The 22,212-nt window shown below is 45.7% G+C and overlaps 1 protein-coding gene across 1 annotated transcript in view; it reads right to left on the reverse strand.

The window, feature by feature from the left end:
* Window positions 1–22,212, reverse strand: part of gnai3 (guanine nucleotide binding protein (G protein), alpha inhibiting activity polypeptide 3) — a 75,405-nt gene that overhangs the window by 29,941 nt on the left and 23,252 nt on the right. Inside the window, exons 2-6 of the mRNA XM_084333748.1 lie at window positions 19,749–19,791; window positions 18,675–18,816; window positions 18,005–18,162; window positions 15,102–15,230; window positions 11,781–11,910 (exon numbers count right to left, since the gene is read on the reverse strand). Of these exons, the coding sequence (XP_084189874.1) occupies window positions 11,781–11,910; window positions 15,102–15,230; window positions 18,005–18,162; window positions 18,675–18,816; window positions 19,749–19,791 (602 nt within the window). The remainder of the gene's footprint in view (window positions 1–11,780; window positions 11,911–15,101; window positions 15,231–18,004; window positions 18,163–18,674; window positions 18,817–19,748; window positions 19,792–22,212) is intronic.

Consider the following 22,212-nt stretch of genomic DNA (forward strand, 5'->3'; position numbering starts at 1 on the left):
TTAGCATATGTGTTTGCGCTCGCGCGTGTGTCTTTCCATTGGTTACCATTATTGGGCGAACAAGAAAACTAAAGAAAACTGTAAAATTGTAATGACCCTGCTGTGTTACAATTACAAACATATAATTCATTCATGGTTTTGTTTTAGGGACACGAAAGGCTGTAGTAAACGGGAGGGAAGGAGGGGAGAGCCGAGTGCAGAGTGTCAGTGCGCGTTGTCATCATGCCTAAGCTTCAACGTTTTATTCATCGTCTACATTTGGCAATACAAGCTTAATATTCAACGTTAAAGATCAATGTAAGCCAGTGTAAAGTAAAGTAAAGATATTGAGCATAGATTTGTAAAATATGCAACCCTAGTTTCACCTAGTGGTATGAGACGTATTCTTCGTATGGCTGCGCATACCGCACCGTGACACCTGTACCGTAAATTCGCAGGCCGAATACACATACAGTTACACCCCTAGTAACTAGAAAGTTACTGATTTACTGCGGTTGTTTACAATGGCAGGTAACCCAATTTTGTTTACAAAAGTATCTTCTACCTAGTATCTTCTAGCCTTGGTGCCTCATAATTGTGTTATCTATGGCAGAAGATAGAATAATTCTAAGAATTGTATGTAGTGTAGTAGTAAATATGTTTTGTAAAATAATAGCAGGCTCTGCAAATGTAAACAAATCCTCTCCCCCGGAAACTGCATAGTGCATCTTTAAAAACCCTTACCATTTCCTCCTCCAACCTGTACCATCTCCTCCTCCTCATCCAACCCTTACCATCTCCTCCTCCTCGCCTCCCTCGTGGACAAGCTCAACTCTTTCTACGCTCGGTTTGGTGTAGACAGTGGCGCTGCTAGCTCTCCGGCTAGTGACGTCACTGGCGCGCCGGCTGTTGTGGAGGGGGGGGGGGGGGGGCAACCGCGGGGGGGGGGGCGGGGACGCTCTCTCGTTGTCGGAACACAGTGTGAGAAGAGCATTTATGCAGGTGAACACCAGGAAGGCTGCTGGCCCAGATGGTATAACAGGACGCATACTTAAGTCCTGTGCCAACCAGCTAGCCCCGGTGTTCACCGCCATATTTAATCAATCCCTGGCGGAGTCAGTGGTCCCTGCCTGCTTCAAGATGTCTACCATCATCCCTGTACCGAAGAAACCCTCCCCAACATGTCCAAATGACTACAGACCCGTGGCACTCACCTCTGTGGTCATGAAATGTTTCGAGAGGCTGGTCAAGGACCACATTTGTGCCTCCCTCCCCAGTGATATGGACCCTATGCAATTTGCATACAGGACAAACGGGTCCACTGACGACGCGGTCTCCCAGGTACTGCACAGCACCCTCTCTCACCTTGACCGTCAGAAGGGGGGCTATGTGAGACTGTTGTTCATTGACTACAGCTCAGCGTTCAACACCATAGTCCCCACCAGACTGGTGGACAAGCTGATCGAGCTGGGTCTGAGCTCCGCCCTGAGCGTCTGGGTACTGGACTTTGAGCGAAAGACCCCAGGCGGTCAGGGTGGGGGGTCAGACCTCCAACACCATCACCCTGAGCATCGGGTCCCCCCAGGCCTGTGTTCTGAGCCCCCTGCTGTACTCACTCTACACACACGATTGTGTGGCCAAGTTCAGCTCCAACTCCATAGTGAAGTTCGCAGACGACACAGTGGTGGTGGGGCTGATCTCGGACAACGACGAGAAGGCCTACCGGGAGGAGGTTGAGGTACTGGAACGCTGGTGCCAGGACAACAGCCTGCTCCTGAACATTGGTAAAACAAAGGAGCTGATCGTGGATTATAGGAGAGGACAGCAGGAGACACACACACCACTGAGGATTAACGGGGCTACCGTGGACAGGGTGAACAGCTTTAAGTACCTGGGGGTCCACATCTCAGAGGATCTGACATGGTCAACACACATAGACACAGTAGTAAAGAAGGCGAAGCAGCGCCTCTACCACCTGAGACAGTTAAGGAAGTTCAGAGTATCGGGGAAGATACTCCAGTCCTTCTACTCAGGAGCTGTAGAGAGCATCTTGACCGGAAACATCACTGCCTGGTATGGAAACAGCACGGCACAGGACAAGAAGGCCCTACAGAGAGTGGTGCGCTCAGCCGAGCGTACCATGGGTATTGCACTACCTCCCCTGCAGGTTCTATACAACAAGAGGTGCAAATCCAGAGCCTGCAGAATAATGAAAGACCCCCACCACCCCAATAACAGCCTGTTCCAGCTGCTGAGGTCAGGCAGACGCCTGCGAACCCCAGCTACTAGGACAGAGAGGCTTAGGCTCAGCTTCTTCCCCCAGGCCATCAGAGCCTTGAACAATGAACATTGAGTGCCACAGAACACTGAACTATCCACACACAAGCACACATGAGCACACACACGACACGCACGCTGTGCACTAGCAGCCACTTTAACACTTTAACATGAGCGGGCACACACTCATGCCGCACTCACCCACACTTATTGCCAAAAGGAAAGGCCACTTTAAATTAGTATAGCAACAGTAACAGTGTATTGCACTACCAAAGATACCTAGCATGTCCTATATGCTCTGTAAATAACTATGTACAGATACCGAGATGTCACACCATGTTACCGGTTACCTGTTATTGCACAATGTTGTTTTTATTGGATTCTATCGGTTATTGCACATTGTTGCGGGCAAGACCACCCGCATTTCATTGTATACTTGTATGCCGTGACAAATAAAACTCTTGACTTGACTCATCCAACCCTTACCATCTCATCCTCCTCCAACCCTTACCATCTCCACCTCCTCATCCAACCCTTACCATCTCATCCTCCTCCAACCCTTACCATCTCCTCCTCCTCCTCATCCAACCCTTACCATCTCCTCCTCCTCATCCAACCCTTACCATCTCCTCCTCCTCATCCAACCCTTACCATCTCATCCTCTTCCAACCCTTACCATCTCCTCCTCCTCCTCATCCAACCCTTACCATCTCCTCCTCATCCAACCCTTACCATCTCCTCCTCCTCCTCCTCATCCAACCCTTACCATCTCCTCCTCCTCATCCAACCCTTACCATCCCCTCCTCATCCAACCCTTACCATCCCCTCCTCCTCCAACCCTTACCATCCCCTCCTCATCCAACCCTTACCATCCCCTCCTCCTCCAACCCTTACCATCTCCTCCTCATCCAACCCTTACCATCCCCTCCTCATCATCATCCAACCCTTACCATCTCCTCATCCAACCCTTACCATCCCCTCCTCATCCAACCCTTACCATCTCCTCATCCAACCCTTACTATCTCCTTCTCCTCATCCAACCCGTACCATCTCCTCCTCCTCATCCAACCCTTGCCATCCCCTTTTCTTCCTCATCCAACCCTTACCATCTCCTCATCCAACCCTTACCATCTCCTCCTCCTCCTCCAACCCTTACCATAATAATAATAGATTACATTTATATAGCGCCTTTCATAGAACCCAAGGTCGCTTCACAATCAGGACAAAAAATAGGGCTAGGGAAATGGGGGGGAAAAGGGGATGAGGGAAGGTAAGGGATAATGGACCTAATCTAATCTAAACTAATTGATGGGGAAAAGCCTTGGTGAAGAGGTGTGTTTTTAGAGCAGATTTGAAGGTGTCCAGGCAGGGAGCGAAATAAACTTTTTGACTCACCGGCCAGTGGCGGGTAGATGGGAAGAGTCTACCCGCCAAGCATATTTCTTACCTGCCAAACATTTTTTGATTAAAAAAAAATATATATATATATTTTATATACAATTTTTTTTTAAATAAAATATATATTATATAATCATACTTGTAGTTGTATTATCTGCGAGACATCGCCACCATGCAATAAGTCAAAATGCTTGCTATCTGCAAACAGCTCCACTGTCTGTGTGTATACTTGAGTAGCCTCCAGCTCCAGCAAGGATTCTCCGGCCCTGCAGCTAGACCCTATATTCAGCTAGACCCCACATTCAGCATGCAAGGATTCTCCGGCGATGCAGCTGGACCCTATTTAGAACGTTACGGTTCTTTTGTCAAATCACATTCAACATGCCCTCAGCTAGAATACGCATTCAATCAATGTTATAAGACATTGATATCAGGAGCTATCTGTAGCTACTGCTAGCCCGGTAGATAACGTTAAGACAATTTAGTTTACTGGGACAGATGGATCATCTAACGTGAGCTAGCTAAGCTAGCTAACGAGCGAACGGAGGTATTATGCACTCGAGTAGACTATTGCTGGAGTTCCAGAGGGTAGGGGACGCCACGCTGAAGGCTCTTTCCCCAAAAGTCCGTAACCTGGTGCGAGGGATGGAGAGGAGACCTAGATCAGAGGATCGTAGGTTCCGGGATGGAGTGTGCTGGTGGAGGAGATCAGACAGGTATCGGGGGGCGAGGGCATGGAGGGACTTGTAGGTGAGGAGCAGGAGTTTGAAGGTGATGTAGAACTTGACTGGGAGCCAGTGGAGGTGGATGAGGGTGGGGGTGATGTGCTGCCAGGGCTTAGTGTGAGTGAGAACCCTGGCAGCTGAGTTCTGAACATACTGGAGCCTGTCCAGGGCTTTGCTGGGTACCCCGAACAGGACTCCGTTACAGTAGTCCAACCGGGAGGTGATGAATGAGTGGATCAGGGTCTCAGCCACAGAGTCTGAGAGTGAGGGTCAGAGACGGGAGATTTTTTTTTTTTTTTAATATTTATTTTTTGGCGTTTTATCGCTTTATTACTACTGGGCAGTCCAGTAGGGAGAGACAGAGGAGAAATGGGAGACAGAGTGGGGGGAAGACATTCGGGAAATAACGACGGATTCGGGAATCGAACCCGGGTCGCGGCTGAGCGCGCTATGTGGTTCGCCACTGGGGCGCCAGAGACGGGAGATGTTTTTGAGGTGGTAGAAGGCTGACTTGGTGACAGATTTGATGTGGGAGTGAAATTAAAGTGTGGACTCAAGGGTGACGCCCAGGTTATGGACTTCGAGAGACGGGGAGATGGAACAGCCGTCAACGTGGAGGAGGAGATCTCCAACCTTCCCGAGCAGTGCCTTGGGGGCCACAACCATGAGCTCTGTCTTTTTGCTGTTCAGTTTCAGCAATTTGGTTGACATCCAGGTTTTTATGGCATGGAGGCAGTTGACTACAGACTGTGGGGGGAGCTGGGAGGATGGTGAGGTGCTGATATAGAGCTCAGTATCATCAGCATAACAATGCAAGTTGAGTCCGTAGTGACGTATAATCTGACCGAGGGGGAGCATGTAAATGGTGAATAGTAGAGGACCCAGCACGGAGCCTTGGGGGACACCGTGGTTGACTGGGGCCGGGGGGGAGGATGAGCCGCTGACGCTGACAAACATCTATTTGTGAGATATGAATGAAACCAAGACAGAGCTGTACCGGTGATGCCAAGGTTGTCGGAGAGGCATTTGAGGAGGACTGAGTGGGATATTGTATCGAACACCGCGGAGAGAAGGATGAGGAGGCTGATGTGTCCGAAGTCTGCAGCAAGGAGGAGGTCAGATCTTGATGAGGGCGGTCTCTGTGCTGTGATCAGTGTTGGGCAAGTTACTTTTAAAAAGTAACTAGTTACAGTTACTAGTTACTTCTTCCAAAAAGTAACTAAATTACTTACTCAGTTACAAATTATAAAAGTAACTAGTTACTTCAGAAAGTAACTATTGCGTTACTTTCAAGTAAATTTTTTACATAAACAACATACACAAATCTAAACTATTTTAATGTTGCTGTGGGACAAAGTGAGACTAGCCTCCAATCAAATGCCATGTATGTAGATATTATTATAATTACTATGTTTATATAGTGGATCATACAAATACAATAGATGTTTTGGAACTTTTGATATCATGTATTGCCCCTCAACAGGCCACTACTGGGCAACATTAAATTATGCTTGTTAAGCACTATACCAAAAATAAATAACAAAGATATACTGATTGAACATTTTAATTAACAGATTGCAGAATGGGTACAGTACAGTACAGTACAGCTCAATACACACAATTGTTAAGGGGATGCAGACCAGAGAAAGACTTTCGTCTTGTTTACATCAGGGTCCCCCATTTTCAATTCATGACATACACAACATACAGATATAAGAATCTAATCTAATCATCTAAACAAATCTAATCATGACATTTAAGACATGCATGACATACAGATATATATATCTCTGACTCTGAGCACCTGAAGACTGTGCTATTAAACCAGGAAGTGCAGCACTATGTCAGCAGAGTAGAGCCTCCACTACTGCAGTGTAACACACAACTAACACAAGACTAGAGTGAACAAAAATGCTCATGGACCCGCGGTCTGTCATTGAATGCTCGCGTGTGTTGTTCGTTGGATTCGTTTTGGATAATTTGGCCACCAAAACTACTATCAAAACGTACACGGACCGCGGTCTCACGTCGACTGGCTTGTGTTGTCGCGCTGTATTTCAGACTCTGGATGAACCCGCCCACCTCTACCTTTGATTGGTTTACCATGGCATTTTACTCAAGCTCAGCCAATCGCGCGCTGAGGTTGGCTGAAGGACTAACCTCGTTCCCAGCTTTATAGAATGCCTCTCGTCGCAGAGATATTTCTGATGAAAAAAAAAAGCTTCAATCATAGACAGTAACGCGCGACATTTTTTGCCAGTAACGGTAACGGCGTTATTAAGATTGGATGAGTAATCCGTTAGATTACTCGTTACTGAAAAAACTAACGCCGTTAGTAACGCCGTTCTTTATAGCGCCGTTACTCCCATCACTGGCTGTGATGTGCTCGGTAGGCTGACTGAAGGGGTTCATAGAGCTCATTGGACAGATGTTGATGAAGCTGGGCGGCGACTGCCCTTTCCAAGGTTTTACTTAGGAAAGGAAGGTTGGAGATCGGCCGGTAGTTATCCAGCACCTCAGGGTCCAGACCAGGCTTCTTTAGGATGGGAGTGATGGAGGTGGTTTTGAAACAGGAGGGAACTAGAAGAGAATGGCGCTGCTCCGACCGGCCGCCTTTCTGTTAGCTCCGTCGAGACTGTGCTTACTTTTGTTAATTTTTATAGTTTTAAGAGTTTTATTTGCATCAACTGTTGGTGCAGTATATGTGTATGACCGTCAGTCAATCATTGACATTGGATTAAGGAAAACTTACCGATTGGATTGCTCTCTGGATCGGATTGCTGAACAGCAGCAGTGGCCCGCCGAAATCCTTTGTTGTGGCTGAGGCAAGGAGAAGGCACGACGACGTGGAAGAAGAGCCGGGGTCCGGAATAGATTGAGGTCCAAACGACACAGAACCACATTGCCCAGCATATTGTTGGCCAATGTGCAATCGATAGGAAATAAACTGCACGGATCCAATTCCAGAGGGACATTCGGGACTGCAATGTCCTCTGTTTCACAGAAACTTGGCTGTCTCCAGACATCCCGAATCATGCAATAGAACCGGCAGACCACTTCTTCGTTCTCCGCAAGGACCGGACGGCAGAAGAGTCACAAAAGACGAAAGGAGGCGGCATTGCCTTCATGATAAACAAGGAGTTGTGCGATTTAGGCAACGCAAAGGAATTGTCTAACCACTGCTCCCAGACCTGGAGTTTATCACGATCAAATGTCGACCCTTCTTTCTCCCGAGGGAGTTAACGTCCATCATCCTCATCGGAGTGTACATTCCACCACATGCGAACACTGGGGCCGCACTTTCAAAGTTACACGACGAGGTAAACAAACTACAGATAGCTAGCGTTGACGCTGCCATTTTGGTTCTGGGCGATTTCAACAGCGCGCGTCTTAAAAAGGTGTTGCCGAATTTCTATCAGCATGTGACTTGTCCCACCAGAGGCGAGAACATATTAGACCATGTATACTCGCAATTTAAGAATGGGTACAAGTCACAGGCTCTTAGTCCTTTCGGTAAGTCCGATCACGCCGCCATCTTTCTTTTGCCAAAGTATAAACAAAGTCTCAAGCGTACGCCCGTAGTATCGCGAGAGGTTAAGCGTTGGGCCGTGACGTCAGAGGAGACACTCCAAGCTGCGCTTGAATGCACAGACTGGAGTGTATTCCGTGATAACACAGCCAATATTAACGAATACACTGAAACGGTGCTTGACTTTGTCTGTACTCTGGTAGAAGAAACAATCCCCTCTACCACAATTAGACTATACCCAAATCAAAAGCCCTGGGTAGATAAATCCGTCCGTGAGGCTCTGAAAGTGTGCACATCAGCCTACAACACCGGGCTGGTGACAGGCAACATGGAAGAACACAAGACGGCAAGATACAACGTCAGGAGAGCAGTAATAGAGGCAAAACGGCGTTACAGGGATAAAGTTGAACTTCAGTTTGAACAGGCTGACTCTAGAGGTATGTGGCAGGGCCTCAGAACAATGACAGACTACAAAGGCACCTCCCTCAAACTGAACAGTGACATCTCCTTAGCAAATGATCTCAATTCCTTCTATGCAAGGTTTGAGGCTGTGAATAACAACACCAGCCTACAAACCACGGCAATGGGGGGAGGGGGGGGGGTCTGCTGATGGAGACTCAGTGTTCAGGGTAACAGAGCATGAGGTGAGGCGGACCTTTAAAAAAGTGAATATCAGGAAGGCAGCAGGACCGGACGGCATCCCCGGCCGCGTCCTAAAAGTCTGTGCCGACCAACTGGCCCCGGTATTCACTGACATCTTCAACCTGTCCTTGGAACAGGCTGTCATCCCCACCTGTCTGAAGAAGTCCACCATCATCCCTGTACCCAACAAATCTACGCCCGCTTGCCTCAACGACTACCGCCCTGTAGCCCTCACCTCCATAGCCATGAAGTGCTTTGAGAAGCTAGTGAAGGGCTACATCTGTTCCTCCCTCCACATCAACCTGGACCCCCTGCAATTTGCATATCACCCCAACAGGTCCACGGAGGACGCCATAGCCCATGTGCTGCACACAGCAGCATCACACCTGGACAAGAGGCAGGGGAACTATGTGAGAATGCTGTTCATCGACTACAGCTCAGCATTCAATACCATAGTCCCCTCCAAACTCATAGCCAAGCTCAGGGACCTGGGCTTGAACTATGACCTCTGCCAGTGGGTCTTGGACTTCCTGACGGGCAGACCCCAGGTGGTAAGAGCAGGCAACTGCACCTCCTCATCCATCACGCTCAACATAGGGGCCCCCCAGGGCTGTGTTCTGAGCCCCCTCCTCTACTCCCTGTACACACATGACTGCGTGGCACAGCGGAACAACAACACAATCATCAAATTTGCTGATGACAGTAGTGGTGGGCCTGATCTCTGCCAACGACGAGAGGGCCTACCTGGAAGAGGTAGAGAATCTGTCACAGTGGTGTCAGGAGAACTGCCTCTCCCTGAACGTCAGCAAAACAAGAGATGATTGTGGACTTCAGGAGGTCGGGGGTCAAGGACTACAGCCCCCACAGCATCGACGGGGCACCGGTTGAGAGAGTGAACAGTTTCAAGTACCTCGGAGCCCACATATCCGAGGACTTGACATGGACCACACACATTGACAGTGTTGTGAAGAAGGCACGACAACGCCTCTACTTCCTCAGGCGCCTAAGGAAGTTCCAAGTCAGTCAGAAGATCCTTAGGAACTTCTACTCATGTACAATAGAGAGCATCCTGACTGGCAACATCACCTCCTGGTTTGGGAATAGCACTGCACAAGACCGTAGCAGACTACAAAGAGTGACACGTTCAGCCGAACGCACAATTGGAGGGGGGCTTCCCACCCTCCAGAACATTTACAACAAGCGGTGCAGGGGGAAGGCTAAGAGAATCATCAAGGACTCCAGCCACCCGAACAACTGCCTCTTTGAACTGCTGCGGTCAGGCAAGCGATACCGGAGTCTTAAGGCGAGCACAGAAAGACTCAGAAGAAGCTTCTATCCCCAGGCCATCAGGCTGCTAAACGAACAATAAACACTATGCAACAACCATCAAATGCACACAGCACACACACCCACACGCACACACTCACTTAAACAAACAACACACTGCAGCACCCACTCTCCACACTTTAGATCACACAAACACACTTTATATTTATTGATAAAGGATTTGCACTACAACTCGTACACCTACTGTAAATTGTACCTAAATTGCCCCTCATCCCATTTCTCCCTTGCACTATATAGTATTGTATATTAGTACACTGCATAGTATATTGTATATTATATGGTAACTCAGTTACGTCTATTCTGCATCGAACATTGTACATATGTCTATACTGAACACTGTGACCTATTTTTTTTACTTCTAATTTACATGCTATACTATGTTATTTTATTTCATACTTATCTTGTCTTGCACAGTCTCTGGAGCGTAACAGTAAGAAGCATTTTGTATAAAAGTATTCTGTACTTCTGTATGACAACTATTAAAGAAACTTGAAACTTGAACTATTCCAGATGACAGAGAGGAGTTGATGATGTCCGTTATGATGGGGCAGAGGGTAGGAAGGCAGGCCTTGACCAGCACCGTAGGCATGGGGTCGAGGGAGCAGGTGGAAGCTTTGGCTCTGGTAACCAGCTTCATGACCAGCGGAACATCCACTGGGGAGAAGGAGGAGAGAGCGCACTGGGGATGGAGGGATGCAGCTGGGAGCATGTAGTCCCATGAGGAGCATCTCCTCATCGAACCCTTACCATCTCCTCCTCCAACCCTTACCATCTCCTCCTCCAACCCTTACCATCTCCTCCTCCAACCCTTACCATCTCCTCATCCAACCCTTACCAGCTCCTCCTCCAACCCTTACCATCTCCTCCTCCAACCCTTACCATCTCCTCCTCCAACCCTTACCATCTCCTCCTCCAACCCTTACCATCTCTTCATCCAACCCTTACCATCTCCTCCTCCAACCCTTACCATCTCCTCCTCCAACCCTTACCATCTCCTCCTCCAACCCTTACCATCTCCTCATCCAACCCTTACCATCTCCTCCTCCAACCCTTACCATCTTATCCTCCTCCAACCCTTACCATCTCCTCCTCCAACCCTTACCATCTTATCCTCCAACCCATACCATCGTATCCTCCTCCAACCCTTACCATCCCCTCATCATCATCCAACCCTTACCCTCTCCTCCTCCTCCTCATCCAACCCTTACCATCTCCTCATCCAACCCTTACCCTCTCCTCCTGCAACCCTTACCATCTCCTCATCCAACCCTTACCATTTCCTCCTCCTCCTCCAACCCTTACCATCTCCTCATCATCATCCAACCCTTACCATCCGCTCCTCATCCAACCCTTACCATCTCCTCCTCCTCCTCCAACCCTTACCATCCCCTCTTCTTCCTCATCCAACCCTTACCATCCCCTCTTCTTCCTCATCCAACCCATACCATCTCATCATCCAACCCATACCATCTCATCATCCAACCCTTACCATCCCCTCTTCTTCCTCATCCAACCCTTACCATCTCCTCCTCCTCCAACCCTTACCATCCCCTCTTCTTCCTCATCCAACCCGTACCATCTCCTCCTCATCCAACCCTTACCATCCTCTCTTCTTCCTCATCCAACCCGTACCATCTCCTCCTCCCATCCAACCCTTACCATCCCCTCTTCTTCCTCATCCAACCCTTACCATCTCCTCCTCCTCATCCAACCCTTACCATCCCCTCCTCATCAAACCCTTACAATCTCCTCCTCCTCATCCAACCCTTACAATCTCCTCCTCCTCACCCAACCCTTACAATCTCCTCCTCCTCCTCCTCCTCATCCAACCCTTACCATCTCCTCCTCCTCACCCAACCCTTACCATCTCCTCCAAGCCTTACCATTTCCTCATCCTCTGCCAAGACGAGGTCGTAGTCACTCAGTGCTACACAGAAGATGATGGCTGTGACTCCCTCGAAGCAGTGGATCCACTTCTTCCTCTCTGAACGCTGGCCGCCCACATCAAACATCCTGCGGTGAAGCAGAGTAAACACAGTTACTCCACATGTGTGTGGGTGGATAACGCGGTGAGGATGAGCGATACTTCAGTAGGAGATTTGCATTATTTAGCACACTTGCCTCCATGCAAGTTCATGAGGGGCCGGTCCACTGACCACAGTGGCTAACCCAGGGGGACTTGTGGACCAGTGTTCAGACTATTTTCAGACTCTCCTTTCACTTGTATGGGAGTTCAGAAAAGAAAACCATACTTCTTCTAATCATATGATGAGACAAAACTAATAAGGGTGGAACTCTTTTTTGTCATGACACAGTGTTCCCCAGCTACTCTGCCCAGTTTGCACAATGGCACCTAAAGCATCCAATAACGAGCCTCTTGGGGAAGCGCGACCCACAGCCTACAGAGCTTGGAAAAGGATCGACAGGCCGCCTGTACGTTAATGCCAAGCAAGCAGTGCAAAAATGCTTCCGCATTCGTCACCGCACGCTAGTGCGGTAAAGCGCCCTTCTTTTCAGACAAATGCTACCGTGCGTGCACCGGCGGCGGCGTGCTCGCTCAGGTGCGTGCGTGCGCCGGCGTGCTCGCGCGAGGTGCCCGCGCATGCGACACGAGCGGAGCTCAATATATATAAGTCACCGCCCCTTATTCAGTATCCAACAAATAGCTCAATTGGCTAGGACACATGGCTGTGGATCCTATGGCTTGTTTGCTGGCGAGTTCGAATCCCATCGAAAATATTTTTTAACGTGATTTTTTTTTAACGTGTATTCTTTCGCCGATTAAGGTTAGGCATTGTTTCGGAGTTGGTTAAGGTTAGAACGGTTAAGTTTAGGCGCTGTTAAGGAGCTGGTTAAGGTTAGAGTTTGTCAAAGAGAATGGCAATATAATTTCTATGGTTAAGGTTAAGGTTAGGCATTGTTTCGGAGTTGGTTAAGGTTAGAACGGTTAAGTTTAGGCGCTGTTAAGGAGCTGGTTAAGGTTAGAGTTTGTCAAAGAGAATGGCAATAGACAGCCTATTTCCGCGAAAATGAAAGGCGCATTACTGCATGCCACTACGGTAAATTTTTGCACTGCTTGCTTGGCATAAAGCTACACGCCGACAGGCCGCCGGAATGTGTAGTGGGGAGGCTTTTCTTTCCAACATACAGTATAGCACAATTTAAATAACTGTTTGTGCAATATGGATAGGATATTGGACAAAGGGCAGTACACAGAAGAAACGGCCATAGCTTGAATGACAGGAGAGAAATAGGCTGCTCACGTGGAGAAGAAATTACTTTCTATGTATAGCCTAATAGCAGCATAATCAAATCATTGTCATAAGGAAGAACACAAGTGGCATTATTTATTTGCATGTGAATAGCTAGTGTAGTGTAGTGTAGTTTCCTGAACAGGAACTTGGTGCAGCTTTTCTTTATGCAAGCAACTGTCAAAATCCAGCTGGCCTAGATGAATTGCCTTCTGTCCCGCACCGAAAATCTACATACAAATTTCTTAATCCTTTTCATAATTTCGCAGTAATTTATGCATAGAATGACACAGCTACTCATCAGCTGCCTGGTATAAGGTAGTAAAATAAAGTTAGGCTCTCGACTAAAATGAGGAGGAAAACGCTGCCTGTGCACATTCCCTGTTATAGTACGATTTTCAGACTAAAATACATGCAAACAAGTCTGAACAAATAACTGCCTGAATGTAAGTGGTGACAACAGACCCCTTGAGGCAGCTAGTGTGTGTGTGTGTGTTTTTTTCTTTTTTTTTTTATTATTATTATTGCAAAACAAAAATTATTAAAAGTCAGTACTCAACACATAATGCATAATGAAACTAACAGACAAGGTGGCTAAAATGACATGCAAGTACAGAAACAGAAAACAAAAACAACAGACCCCTTGAGGCAGCTAGAGTGTGTGTGTGTGTGTGTGTGTGTGTGTGTTTGTTTGACCCTTCCTGAACTCATATGAATGGGCTAAATAATGCAAATTGTGAAATATATATATATATCCAGGCCAATGAGAACAAAGCCCCACACAGCAGCAGCCCACAGACCCTGCTCTTTTATCATTAGCTCTGTAATATCATGCTTGTCTAGGGTGGTTCTCCCTCCACCTGGGGCCCGCGGAGACAAATGGAGGCTAGATTGAATTTGGGGCCTTATGAAATTGGTTCTTATTTTCCTTATAATGCATTTTTGTTTTTCCGTGGGTCCAGTGCCTTTTCTTCCCCCTATTTCCCGGATGTTGACTTTCATATATTTCATCCAATTTGACCACCATTCAAGTGTGTGTGAATTAAACACTAGAGGTGAACCTTTTCTTTGCTAAAAAGTTATACAATATATCGTTCTCAGGTTGTAGTATTAGATTGAGGCTTAATGCAGCCACTGCATACAGGCCGGTCGGTCTCTCAAAGTCCAGTACAATTTATGCTGCCAAAATGTTGAATTGTTGCTGTACTTGTTGCCTGTGTAAAATCAATAACACTATTGCAATGAAGTGATTCAAGTACCAAACGTAAAATATATTAGCAGCTACTAACCTAATAAATCCTAGATGAGAGCATGTTGAAGCTGGACTGCTGTACTTTGACTTGTACTTGGCCGTCTGTTCTAAGTTCCTAATCTATTTAAATGTTTTATTTGTTTTCATGTCGCTTCAACAACTTGGCTTCATTGTCTCACAAGAAGAACCTCCACATGTATTTACTACTGGACAAACCGTCCTTGAAGTTCCAGGCCGAAATGCGCGCACGTACGCACGCACGCATTAATAAGGAATGTCATAATATTTATATTTCTGCAACAATTTCCCCAAAAAAACCAAGTCTAGTCTATTATGTTAAGTTGCGTTAAGTTAATGCCACCAAGATACAGTTGTTCTACTGTAGTTAAGGTTTCCTTTGATACTCATTAGCCGGCAATTAATTAACAACGGTTTACAATACCTTGCCAGCTAATAACTATTAAAGTCCTTGCTTACAAATGCTCTCTTGATGATACATCAACTTGTATAGAAGAGGTGTAATGCTTGTGTAAAGTCATTAGGTCCACAACGAACATATCTAGTTTAATAGCGTCTATAGAGATCCATCATCTGAGATCCATTTCTCAGAAAAGACAAAAACACCACATCACAGCTGACAATGCCTGCCAAGACCAGGACCATTCAACCATGGGTCTGAGCACCGGCACTGGAACACTAACTTGAAGTAGAGCTCCTTGAAGGTGAAGTGTGTCTCTACGATGCCAGTGGTCTTCACGCGGGTACGGAGCACGTCCTGCTGAGTGGGGACGTAGCTCTGCTGGGAGATCCTGTCCAAGTCGTTCAGATAGCTGGGGACAGACATACAGATACATTAAGAGGATGACTGAAAATATTCATACTAATATATATATAGTACACATAACAGTATGAAAAATAACAGTATCCAGAGGAACCCCCAAATCATAACCCACAGGCTCTCTCTCTCTCTCTAATTTACTCTGAATATAAGCATATGAGCAAGTAAACCATGTAATCAAAGGTGCAGATAAGGGTCTGTATGCCCTAGTTATATTATACGTTACAATAAATATGGTCAAAAACACTTAGAATCTGAATATATACTATGAGTAAGTAAGGTATACAGTATACACAGGGTGCAGTATACATAAGGTACCCTAACTGGCATGATATACGGCACGCCATACGTTATACGTGGTAGTCTGTGCAGTTTAGGTGGTAATAGTCAGATTCCCAATCTAGTCTAGTTGTTTTCTTGTATCTTGTCACACTGTCTAGCTCTAGTCCTTTGTATTAGATAAGACTAGATTACATTTAATCTACGGGGTAAATATGCTAAGCTAATGTATGTACAGTATTATTATATTAATTGTAGTCAGATTCAGATTATTTTATCGTCACAGTTTTTTCTTCAGAAAAACGTGAGATGCTTGTTTTCCCCGGCTCTTCAACCATAGTAGATTTGTAAACACAATGCACAACAATCTATACAAACTATACAATACAAGGTATATGTTTTTTACAAGGTAAAAAACAGCGGATAAATAAAACATTATTCTACAGTGAAAGTAGCAGTGTGTGTGTGTGTAGTAAGTGTGCTTGTGTGGTGTGTAAGTCACCTAAGGTGCTTTTGTGTGTCTGCTCATGTGATAGTTCAGAGTCTATCCGTTAGTAGTCTGTTTGCCCAGTGGAAGTAGCTGTTCAGTGTTCAGTCCTTTTGTTTCCTGTAGTTCTTTGTAATCCGTTTCCCTCAAGTGTCTCTCATGCGTAACCTCTTGTGTTATTGACCATATTGTCATATGTGAATATGGTCAATTCCTCTAGCTCTTTAGTATTTTCTGTCAGTCATGTTTTTGGTTCGGTTGTCAGCACGGCTGATGCCTCCTTTTCTTCGGCCCTGTCATTTTGTTCCTGTCAAACATTCAAGAAAAAACATTTTGAGTCCCACCCCCAGCGTTGCAACAAGCACGTGGTTCCCAAGTAGAAATGTCCCCACTGTTGAAACTAAATAACGTGGTTTTGTGTCACGTCTGTCACAAATAGCCGTGCAAAGGACACTGAAAACAAGGGGGCCACAGTAACCCAGTTCTTTAGGACAATCAGGTCCGGTGGACAGAGAGACGTGTTCGGAAGATGAGACAGCAGAGAGTGCTCCGCGGAGAGAGAGATATACTAAATATGGGTTCATATTTTGATGGATGATAAACAGTGGCTGAGTGAAAACAGAGGAGTACGACGGCCCCGACTCACTGCACTGGTCCCTCTAGTCTGGACATGTGAGGACAGAGTGCACAGACACCAAGGGACGTCCACTGTTTTCAAAACACACCACACTGTCCTTCACACTAACCTACTTTCCTTCGGGGCCATATAAGCGTTACCGCAGGAAACCAAAACCTTGGGGTATACCGTGTCTCGTTTCAAACTGCCATAGAGAATTCCGCAACCATTGGCACATTTTAGGCTACTAGTTTTGTGCACATTATTTCTACTAAGTTCAATTCTTTTGAGAGTTTCCTCTCATCTAAATGGTGGCTGTAGTGAGCCTGTGTTCGATCCGTTTCTGTTCTAGTCTAAAAGACTACTGAGAAATGAAATTGACTGGTTCTGCATTTTCTTAAGTTCTGCATTTTCTACAGCTCTGCATAGAAGACCAGTAGACTACAAAGTAGGTTTCCTGCACCAGTTAGATACATCAATAATGACTTCATATTTCAAGCATGATGACTGATGACTGGGGCTGCCCCCTGTTAGTCGACTAGTCAACCAAGACTTTAGCCTTTTTTTAATGCTTTTTTCCACCATACTGAATGAGTTATATCCTGAAAAGTAATAAGCACACCTAAGCATTAAATTCAAAAATATCCTTCTGTGTGATTAGTTACATGTGGAAAACACAATTATCGATCAATCAACCAATGGATTAGTTGGGAAATCCATGACTATTAGTTTTAGTTGAGGACAGCCCTACGCTATGCGGTTGTAAATGGACAGAAACGCCATTTCTCAGCAGTCGCTTTCACATGTATCTCCTTCCCTTCAGGAATGTCATCGGAGCATTTTAAAACAAGCCGATACAAGAAGTGGGAGAGCAAGACCCATCTTGTCTTGTTCCTGTTCTTTGCATACAAGCTCTGCACATTAGTGGGGAGGAAATGGCCCCTGAGCCTTAAGACTGTCACCGACTGTGGCGAGCAGCATGACTGAGACATTCTATTTTCAGTGCATGTGACTTGAAAGATGGATTACGTCATTCGTTCCTGAATGAAAATCCAATTTCTGCTTTCAACCCCAGTGTGTTGGCAAGCCGATGTCCTCGTCCATACTTCCAATTCAAACGTGTGTGTTAACCCTTTCACTACCACACTACAGAAGGTTAACCCTTTCACTACCACACTACAGACGGTTAACAGTCTGTAGTGTGGTAGTGAAATGGTTAACCTTCTGTAGTGTGGTTGGGAAAGGGTTAACCCTTTGTCGTGTGGGAGTGAAAGGGTTAACCCTCTGTATTGTCGCAGTGAAAGGGTTAATCATTTGGTAGTGTGGTAGTGAAAGGGTTAAGAAGCCTAACCGGACCTATTCTGAGAAAAAGCAGATTTCTTACTATGAGGCGGAGTCGTTGAGCTGGTACTCTCTGGAGCGGTTGAAGCAGCCCTGGACTCCATCGTCTACCCACAGTCTCCGGATCACTCCGGTCAGCTCTGCTGATATCACTCCCTCCTCGGTCGAGCTCGCCAGAGCAAACAGTTGGCGGGCATCATCCTGGCATCAAAGACAATTATCCGTTAAACAAGTGGTCCGTCCCATGGACACATTCAAACCAGTGGTGCACCGGTAGTATCGGCGCCAATCTGGTTCCCAAGTACTCGGATCAATTAAGCTATCAATATGATACTGACATTTTAATGACATGCACTATACTGTGTAAAAAATAAACTCTGCAATGTGGCAATCCTTTGTTAATTGAATAAAATAATAAACTACCAGGTTTCCCTGTAATTGCTTTATAGTATGCAAATACTAGTTGGCATGACTAACTAGTAGGTACTCATTTTGGCCAGTCTACTTAATAAAGGACTTGGTCTGAAATGTTTGGTCATCGGTGCACCTCTAGGTCAAACTGTAACGCTAAAAACGTTCACTGTCATTTCATTCCCGTGTGTATTTATTTTGTGAGGCCTTGTAAAGAGCTTGGAGCCTGTCGACTACCGCTACGCCGACTCTCTAGGGAAGATCTAGTAGGAATGCCATGTTTGGATATTAAGCTAGCATACCGCTCGTGCAGCGTCCCCAAACTCTATCTTTAACCGGCCCATGGCTCTGATGATGGCGATGATGGACTGGATAGTATTGCTGTACACCACCACTTTGTACTGCTTACACTCTTCTTCTGAGTAGCCATCTTCATGAATGATTCTGAAAGGAGATGAGATCCAAACTGGGGTTTTAGAAGTCAGAATGAGAATCTGAGGAGTGACTCAAGTTCTGTTTTTATTCGTCACATATAAGGTACATGTACATTATAGTGAAACGCTTGGTTCTGTATGACCCTCCTGAGATTGTGCTTCATACAGTAAAAAAGTTATCAACACTACAGAGTAAGACCAACACTATACAAAATATACAAGTAGTGCAAATTTGTAAGGATAAATACATCAAATATGGTGTAATGTTTAAAAAGTGTTTAAAGTGAATGTCTAAGGTGAATGTTTAAAGTGAGTGTGTGTGTGCATGTGGCTGTCGAATGGATGAGTTAATGTTGACATCCCCTTAATGAGGATATACCTAGTGTGGAGCAAAATAAAAGTCATAAATCTCTCTTATTGGTGTAGTAAGTTGTGCTTCAGTGAGTATGAAGCAGGCCTAATGTGGGAATCTGGGGGAGTCTATTCAGGTCCTGCCAGGCCACGGCTGGCCTCTGTGCCCATTGTTTAGCATGTTATGTAAAAAGGGTGCTTCCTCCTCTGCCTTGTGGAGCAGAATGACCCTCCATCTCTACATCCACAGCATTTACACCGAGATGAACTCTGCCTGCGATGGGAATTCTTCCTGCACCACTAACCTCCGACAGAAGAACTACAGTTGGAACAGATAGGCGACATGTTGTCAATGTATCAACAGAAATAACGTTCAAGCGTCCATTGGCACGTTTTAACTTCGATGGAATGCAGTTTGTGAAAGAGGAATGTCACCCATTTTAAGAATTCACATAATGTTATTCCCGTGCCACAGGACAGTTGAGTAAACGTTTGTGAGCATGTGACGTCACTTGGCTGTGAAAGCCGGGGCTGATGGGTGGCATTCCCTTTTGAAATGTGCCCAGTGTTGTGTAACTAGGTTGAACTTACTTCATCTGCTTTACTATTGTGCTTTTTCCCGATTCCCCAGCACCTGAAAAAGGAGTACATCAGTTAGGCTACACGACAAACCACAGCAAGAGCCAAGTCAGCAGCCAGAACAGGCTTGTCCACACCAGCTCACTCCACACAACGCTTTATACTCATATGTGTTCACAGCAGCAGTACAGGCAGTACTTGAGTTGAGGGGGGATGCGGGGGGATGCCATCCCCCCTGAAATAAAAACGGTCAATATCATCCCCCTTCTAAAACGGTCATCCCCCCTTCCCATCCCTTACATCAAAGTATCAGAATGTTTTAAAAAAAATATCTGCGGCACTGGCCATCCTCTCAGTCACGAAAGCATGCACTCGCAATTCGCAAATATGCTGCGCATATCACTGTTAAACGGTGTGCATCTCGCGCCACTGACTGTCGGTCGCTTAGCCTTAATTGACAGTGGCACGAGACCCGCGAAAATATCAGATGTTTAATAAAAATTCCCACGGTACCGCTACTGGCCATCCTCAGTGCGCAGGGGATCTTGCGCAAAATCACCCATATGTTTCCACGTCGCGCACGGCACTTCTCGTCTGCCGGCTCACACCAGATTACAATACACTGGTGAACCGCATGCAATGCCACTATGCCAGTCTTCCCACAACAAAGACACCAGATGTTGTCAGTGGCAACATGGCAGTGCCATGGCAAAGTTATACAATATTTAAATAATAAATACAATTGGACTGAAACACTGGATGCTTGGACTGAAACACTGCATGTCTTTAAGGTTCGGTCGCTTGATTTTCCTCTGGGAAATACTTTTTAAACCGTTCAAGAAGAGCTTGGAGGTGAGTTGTTATAGACATCCTCACTGTGTTCACACTCAGTTCATTTTCCTCCATAAATTAATTAGGGATGCACAGATATGAAAATTTGCCACAGATACCGATACCGATTGTTCAACTAACACAATCAGCCGATACCGATATTTGTGGCAACATTTTTATTTATTTATTTTTTGTAATATATATATATATTTTTTATGAAACTACTGTATATTTGTGTTTCAAATTGTGCTCACCGATATGAACATAGGCCTCTTTACTTACTTAAAAAAAGGAAACATCAAGAAATAGCACTATCTCTCTCCCAGTATGGTCTGCCGGGCTGCAGCTAGATACTAGTTCTCCCAGTATGGTCTACCGGGCTGCAGCTGGATACTATTGTCTCAACCAGAGCTCTCAACCCAGGGCTGTACGCTGCGATGATCTCATCGCAAATTGCCCCTTTAATTGGCCGTTGCGATTGGTAAATAATATTTGGGGGCGGGCTTGCGAGTAGGGATTTCAAGCCTTGCATTCGCATTTCACTCCTAAATGATCCAAGGCGTGTGATGACGCTGAGCACTCAGGTATGATCAGCGGGGAAAATCAACTGAGCACTCACTCTGATAGACTGGCTGACTGTCTGATTTAGCTATGAAGAAAAGTAAAGTTAGTAGTAGGGATGGGAATCGATGGTTCCTAACTGGGTTTTGGCCATATGCTCCCGAAATTCTCCCGCTGTTTGGCTGCTTCTATGTGCAGTGAAAACTACTCGAAATGATGTCATTGATTTAGTTCAGGGTTAGCCGTGGAGCTAACGCTAGCTAACGTGAGCTAATCAAGCTCACAGAGAGAGATAAACAGCTGACAGCAGGTAGTACAGGTACAAATACAATAAAACAAGGGGTGGGGGCTGTTGTGTAAACCTTGTGTCGCGTCAATCTGGTCCACACGTTACTCGTTCATATCTCAGCCTGTGCTGAGATATGCCCATTCCGCGGTCTGTTAATAAAGTTTTCAATCAGACAGATGTATGGAAAGGCTTTTATTATAACATTCGTTGAGGTAAAATCATTATGCCTCATTTAGTCATCCTGCAGAGCACTGGTCTCCTACTCGTGGGCCGCAAGGAGCTAATGTAAGTAGCTTTGTTGATGTCAGCACACGGGGCATTCAGGAAGTCAAAAACGAATGCGCTTGCCGATTGGTGCTAAGAACAGCAGGGCGGGTGCAAGCGTTGTGACGTAATTGGCAGACTCTACTGTCAATCAAAATGATTCTGTTTTCCGTCAGAATGAATGAATGAGAACTTTATTAACAGATTGCATATTGGGTACAATACAGTACAGGAGGATGAAGACCAGAGAAAGACTTTCGGCTTTTTTACATAAGGGTCCTCCATTTTCAATTCATCAAAACATTTAGAGACATACAAATATACAGTAGTTTCATAAAAATGCTAAAATGCTATTTATTGATTGATTGGTTTAAAACTTTATTAACATATTGCAGAATGGGTACAGTACAGCTCAATACATACAATTGTTAAGGGGATGCAGACCAGAGAAAGACTTTTGTCTTGTTTACATCAGGGTCCCCCATTTTCAATTCATCATATTTCATATCTAAATCATATAATATCTCATTG

The sequence above is a fragment of the Notolepis coatsorum genome, assembly GCF_963971535.1.
Source record: "Notolepis coatsorum genome assembly, chromosome: 17".
Classification (NCBI taxonomy): domain Eukaryota; kingdom Metazoa; phylum Chordata; class Actinopteri; order Aulopiformes; family Paralepididae; genus Notolepis; species Notolepis coatsorum.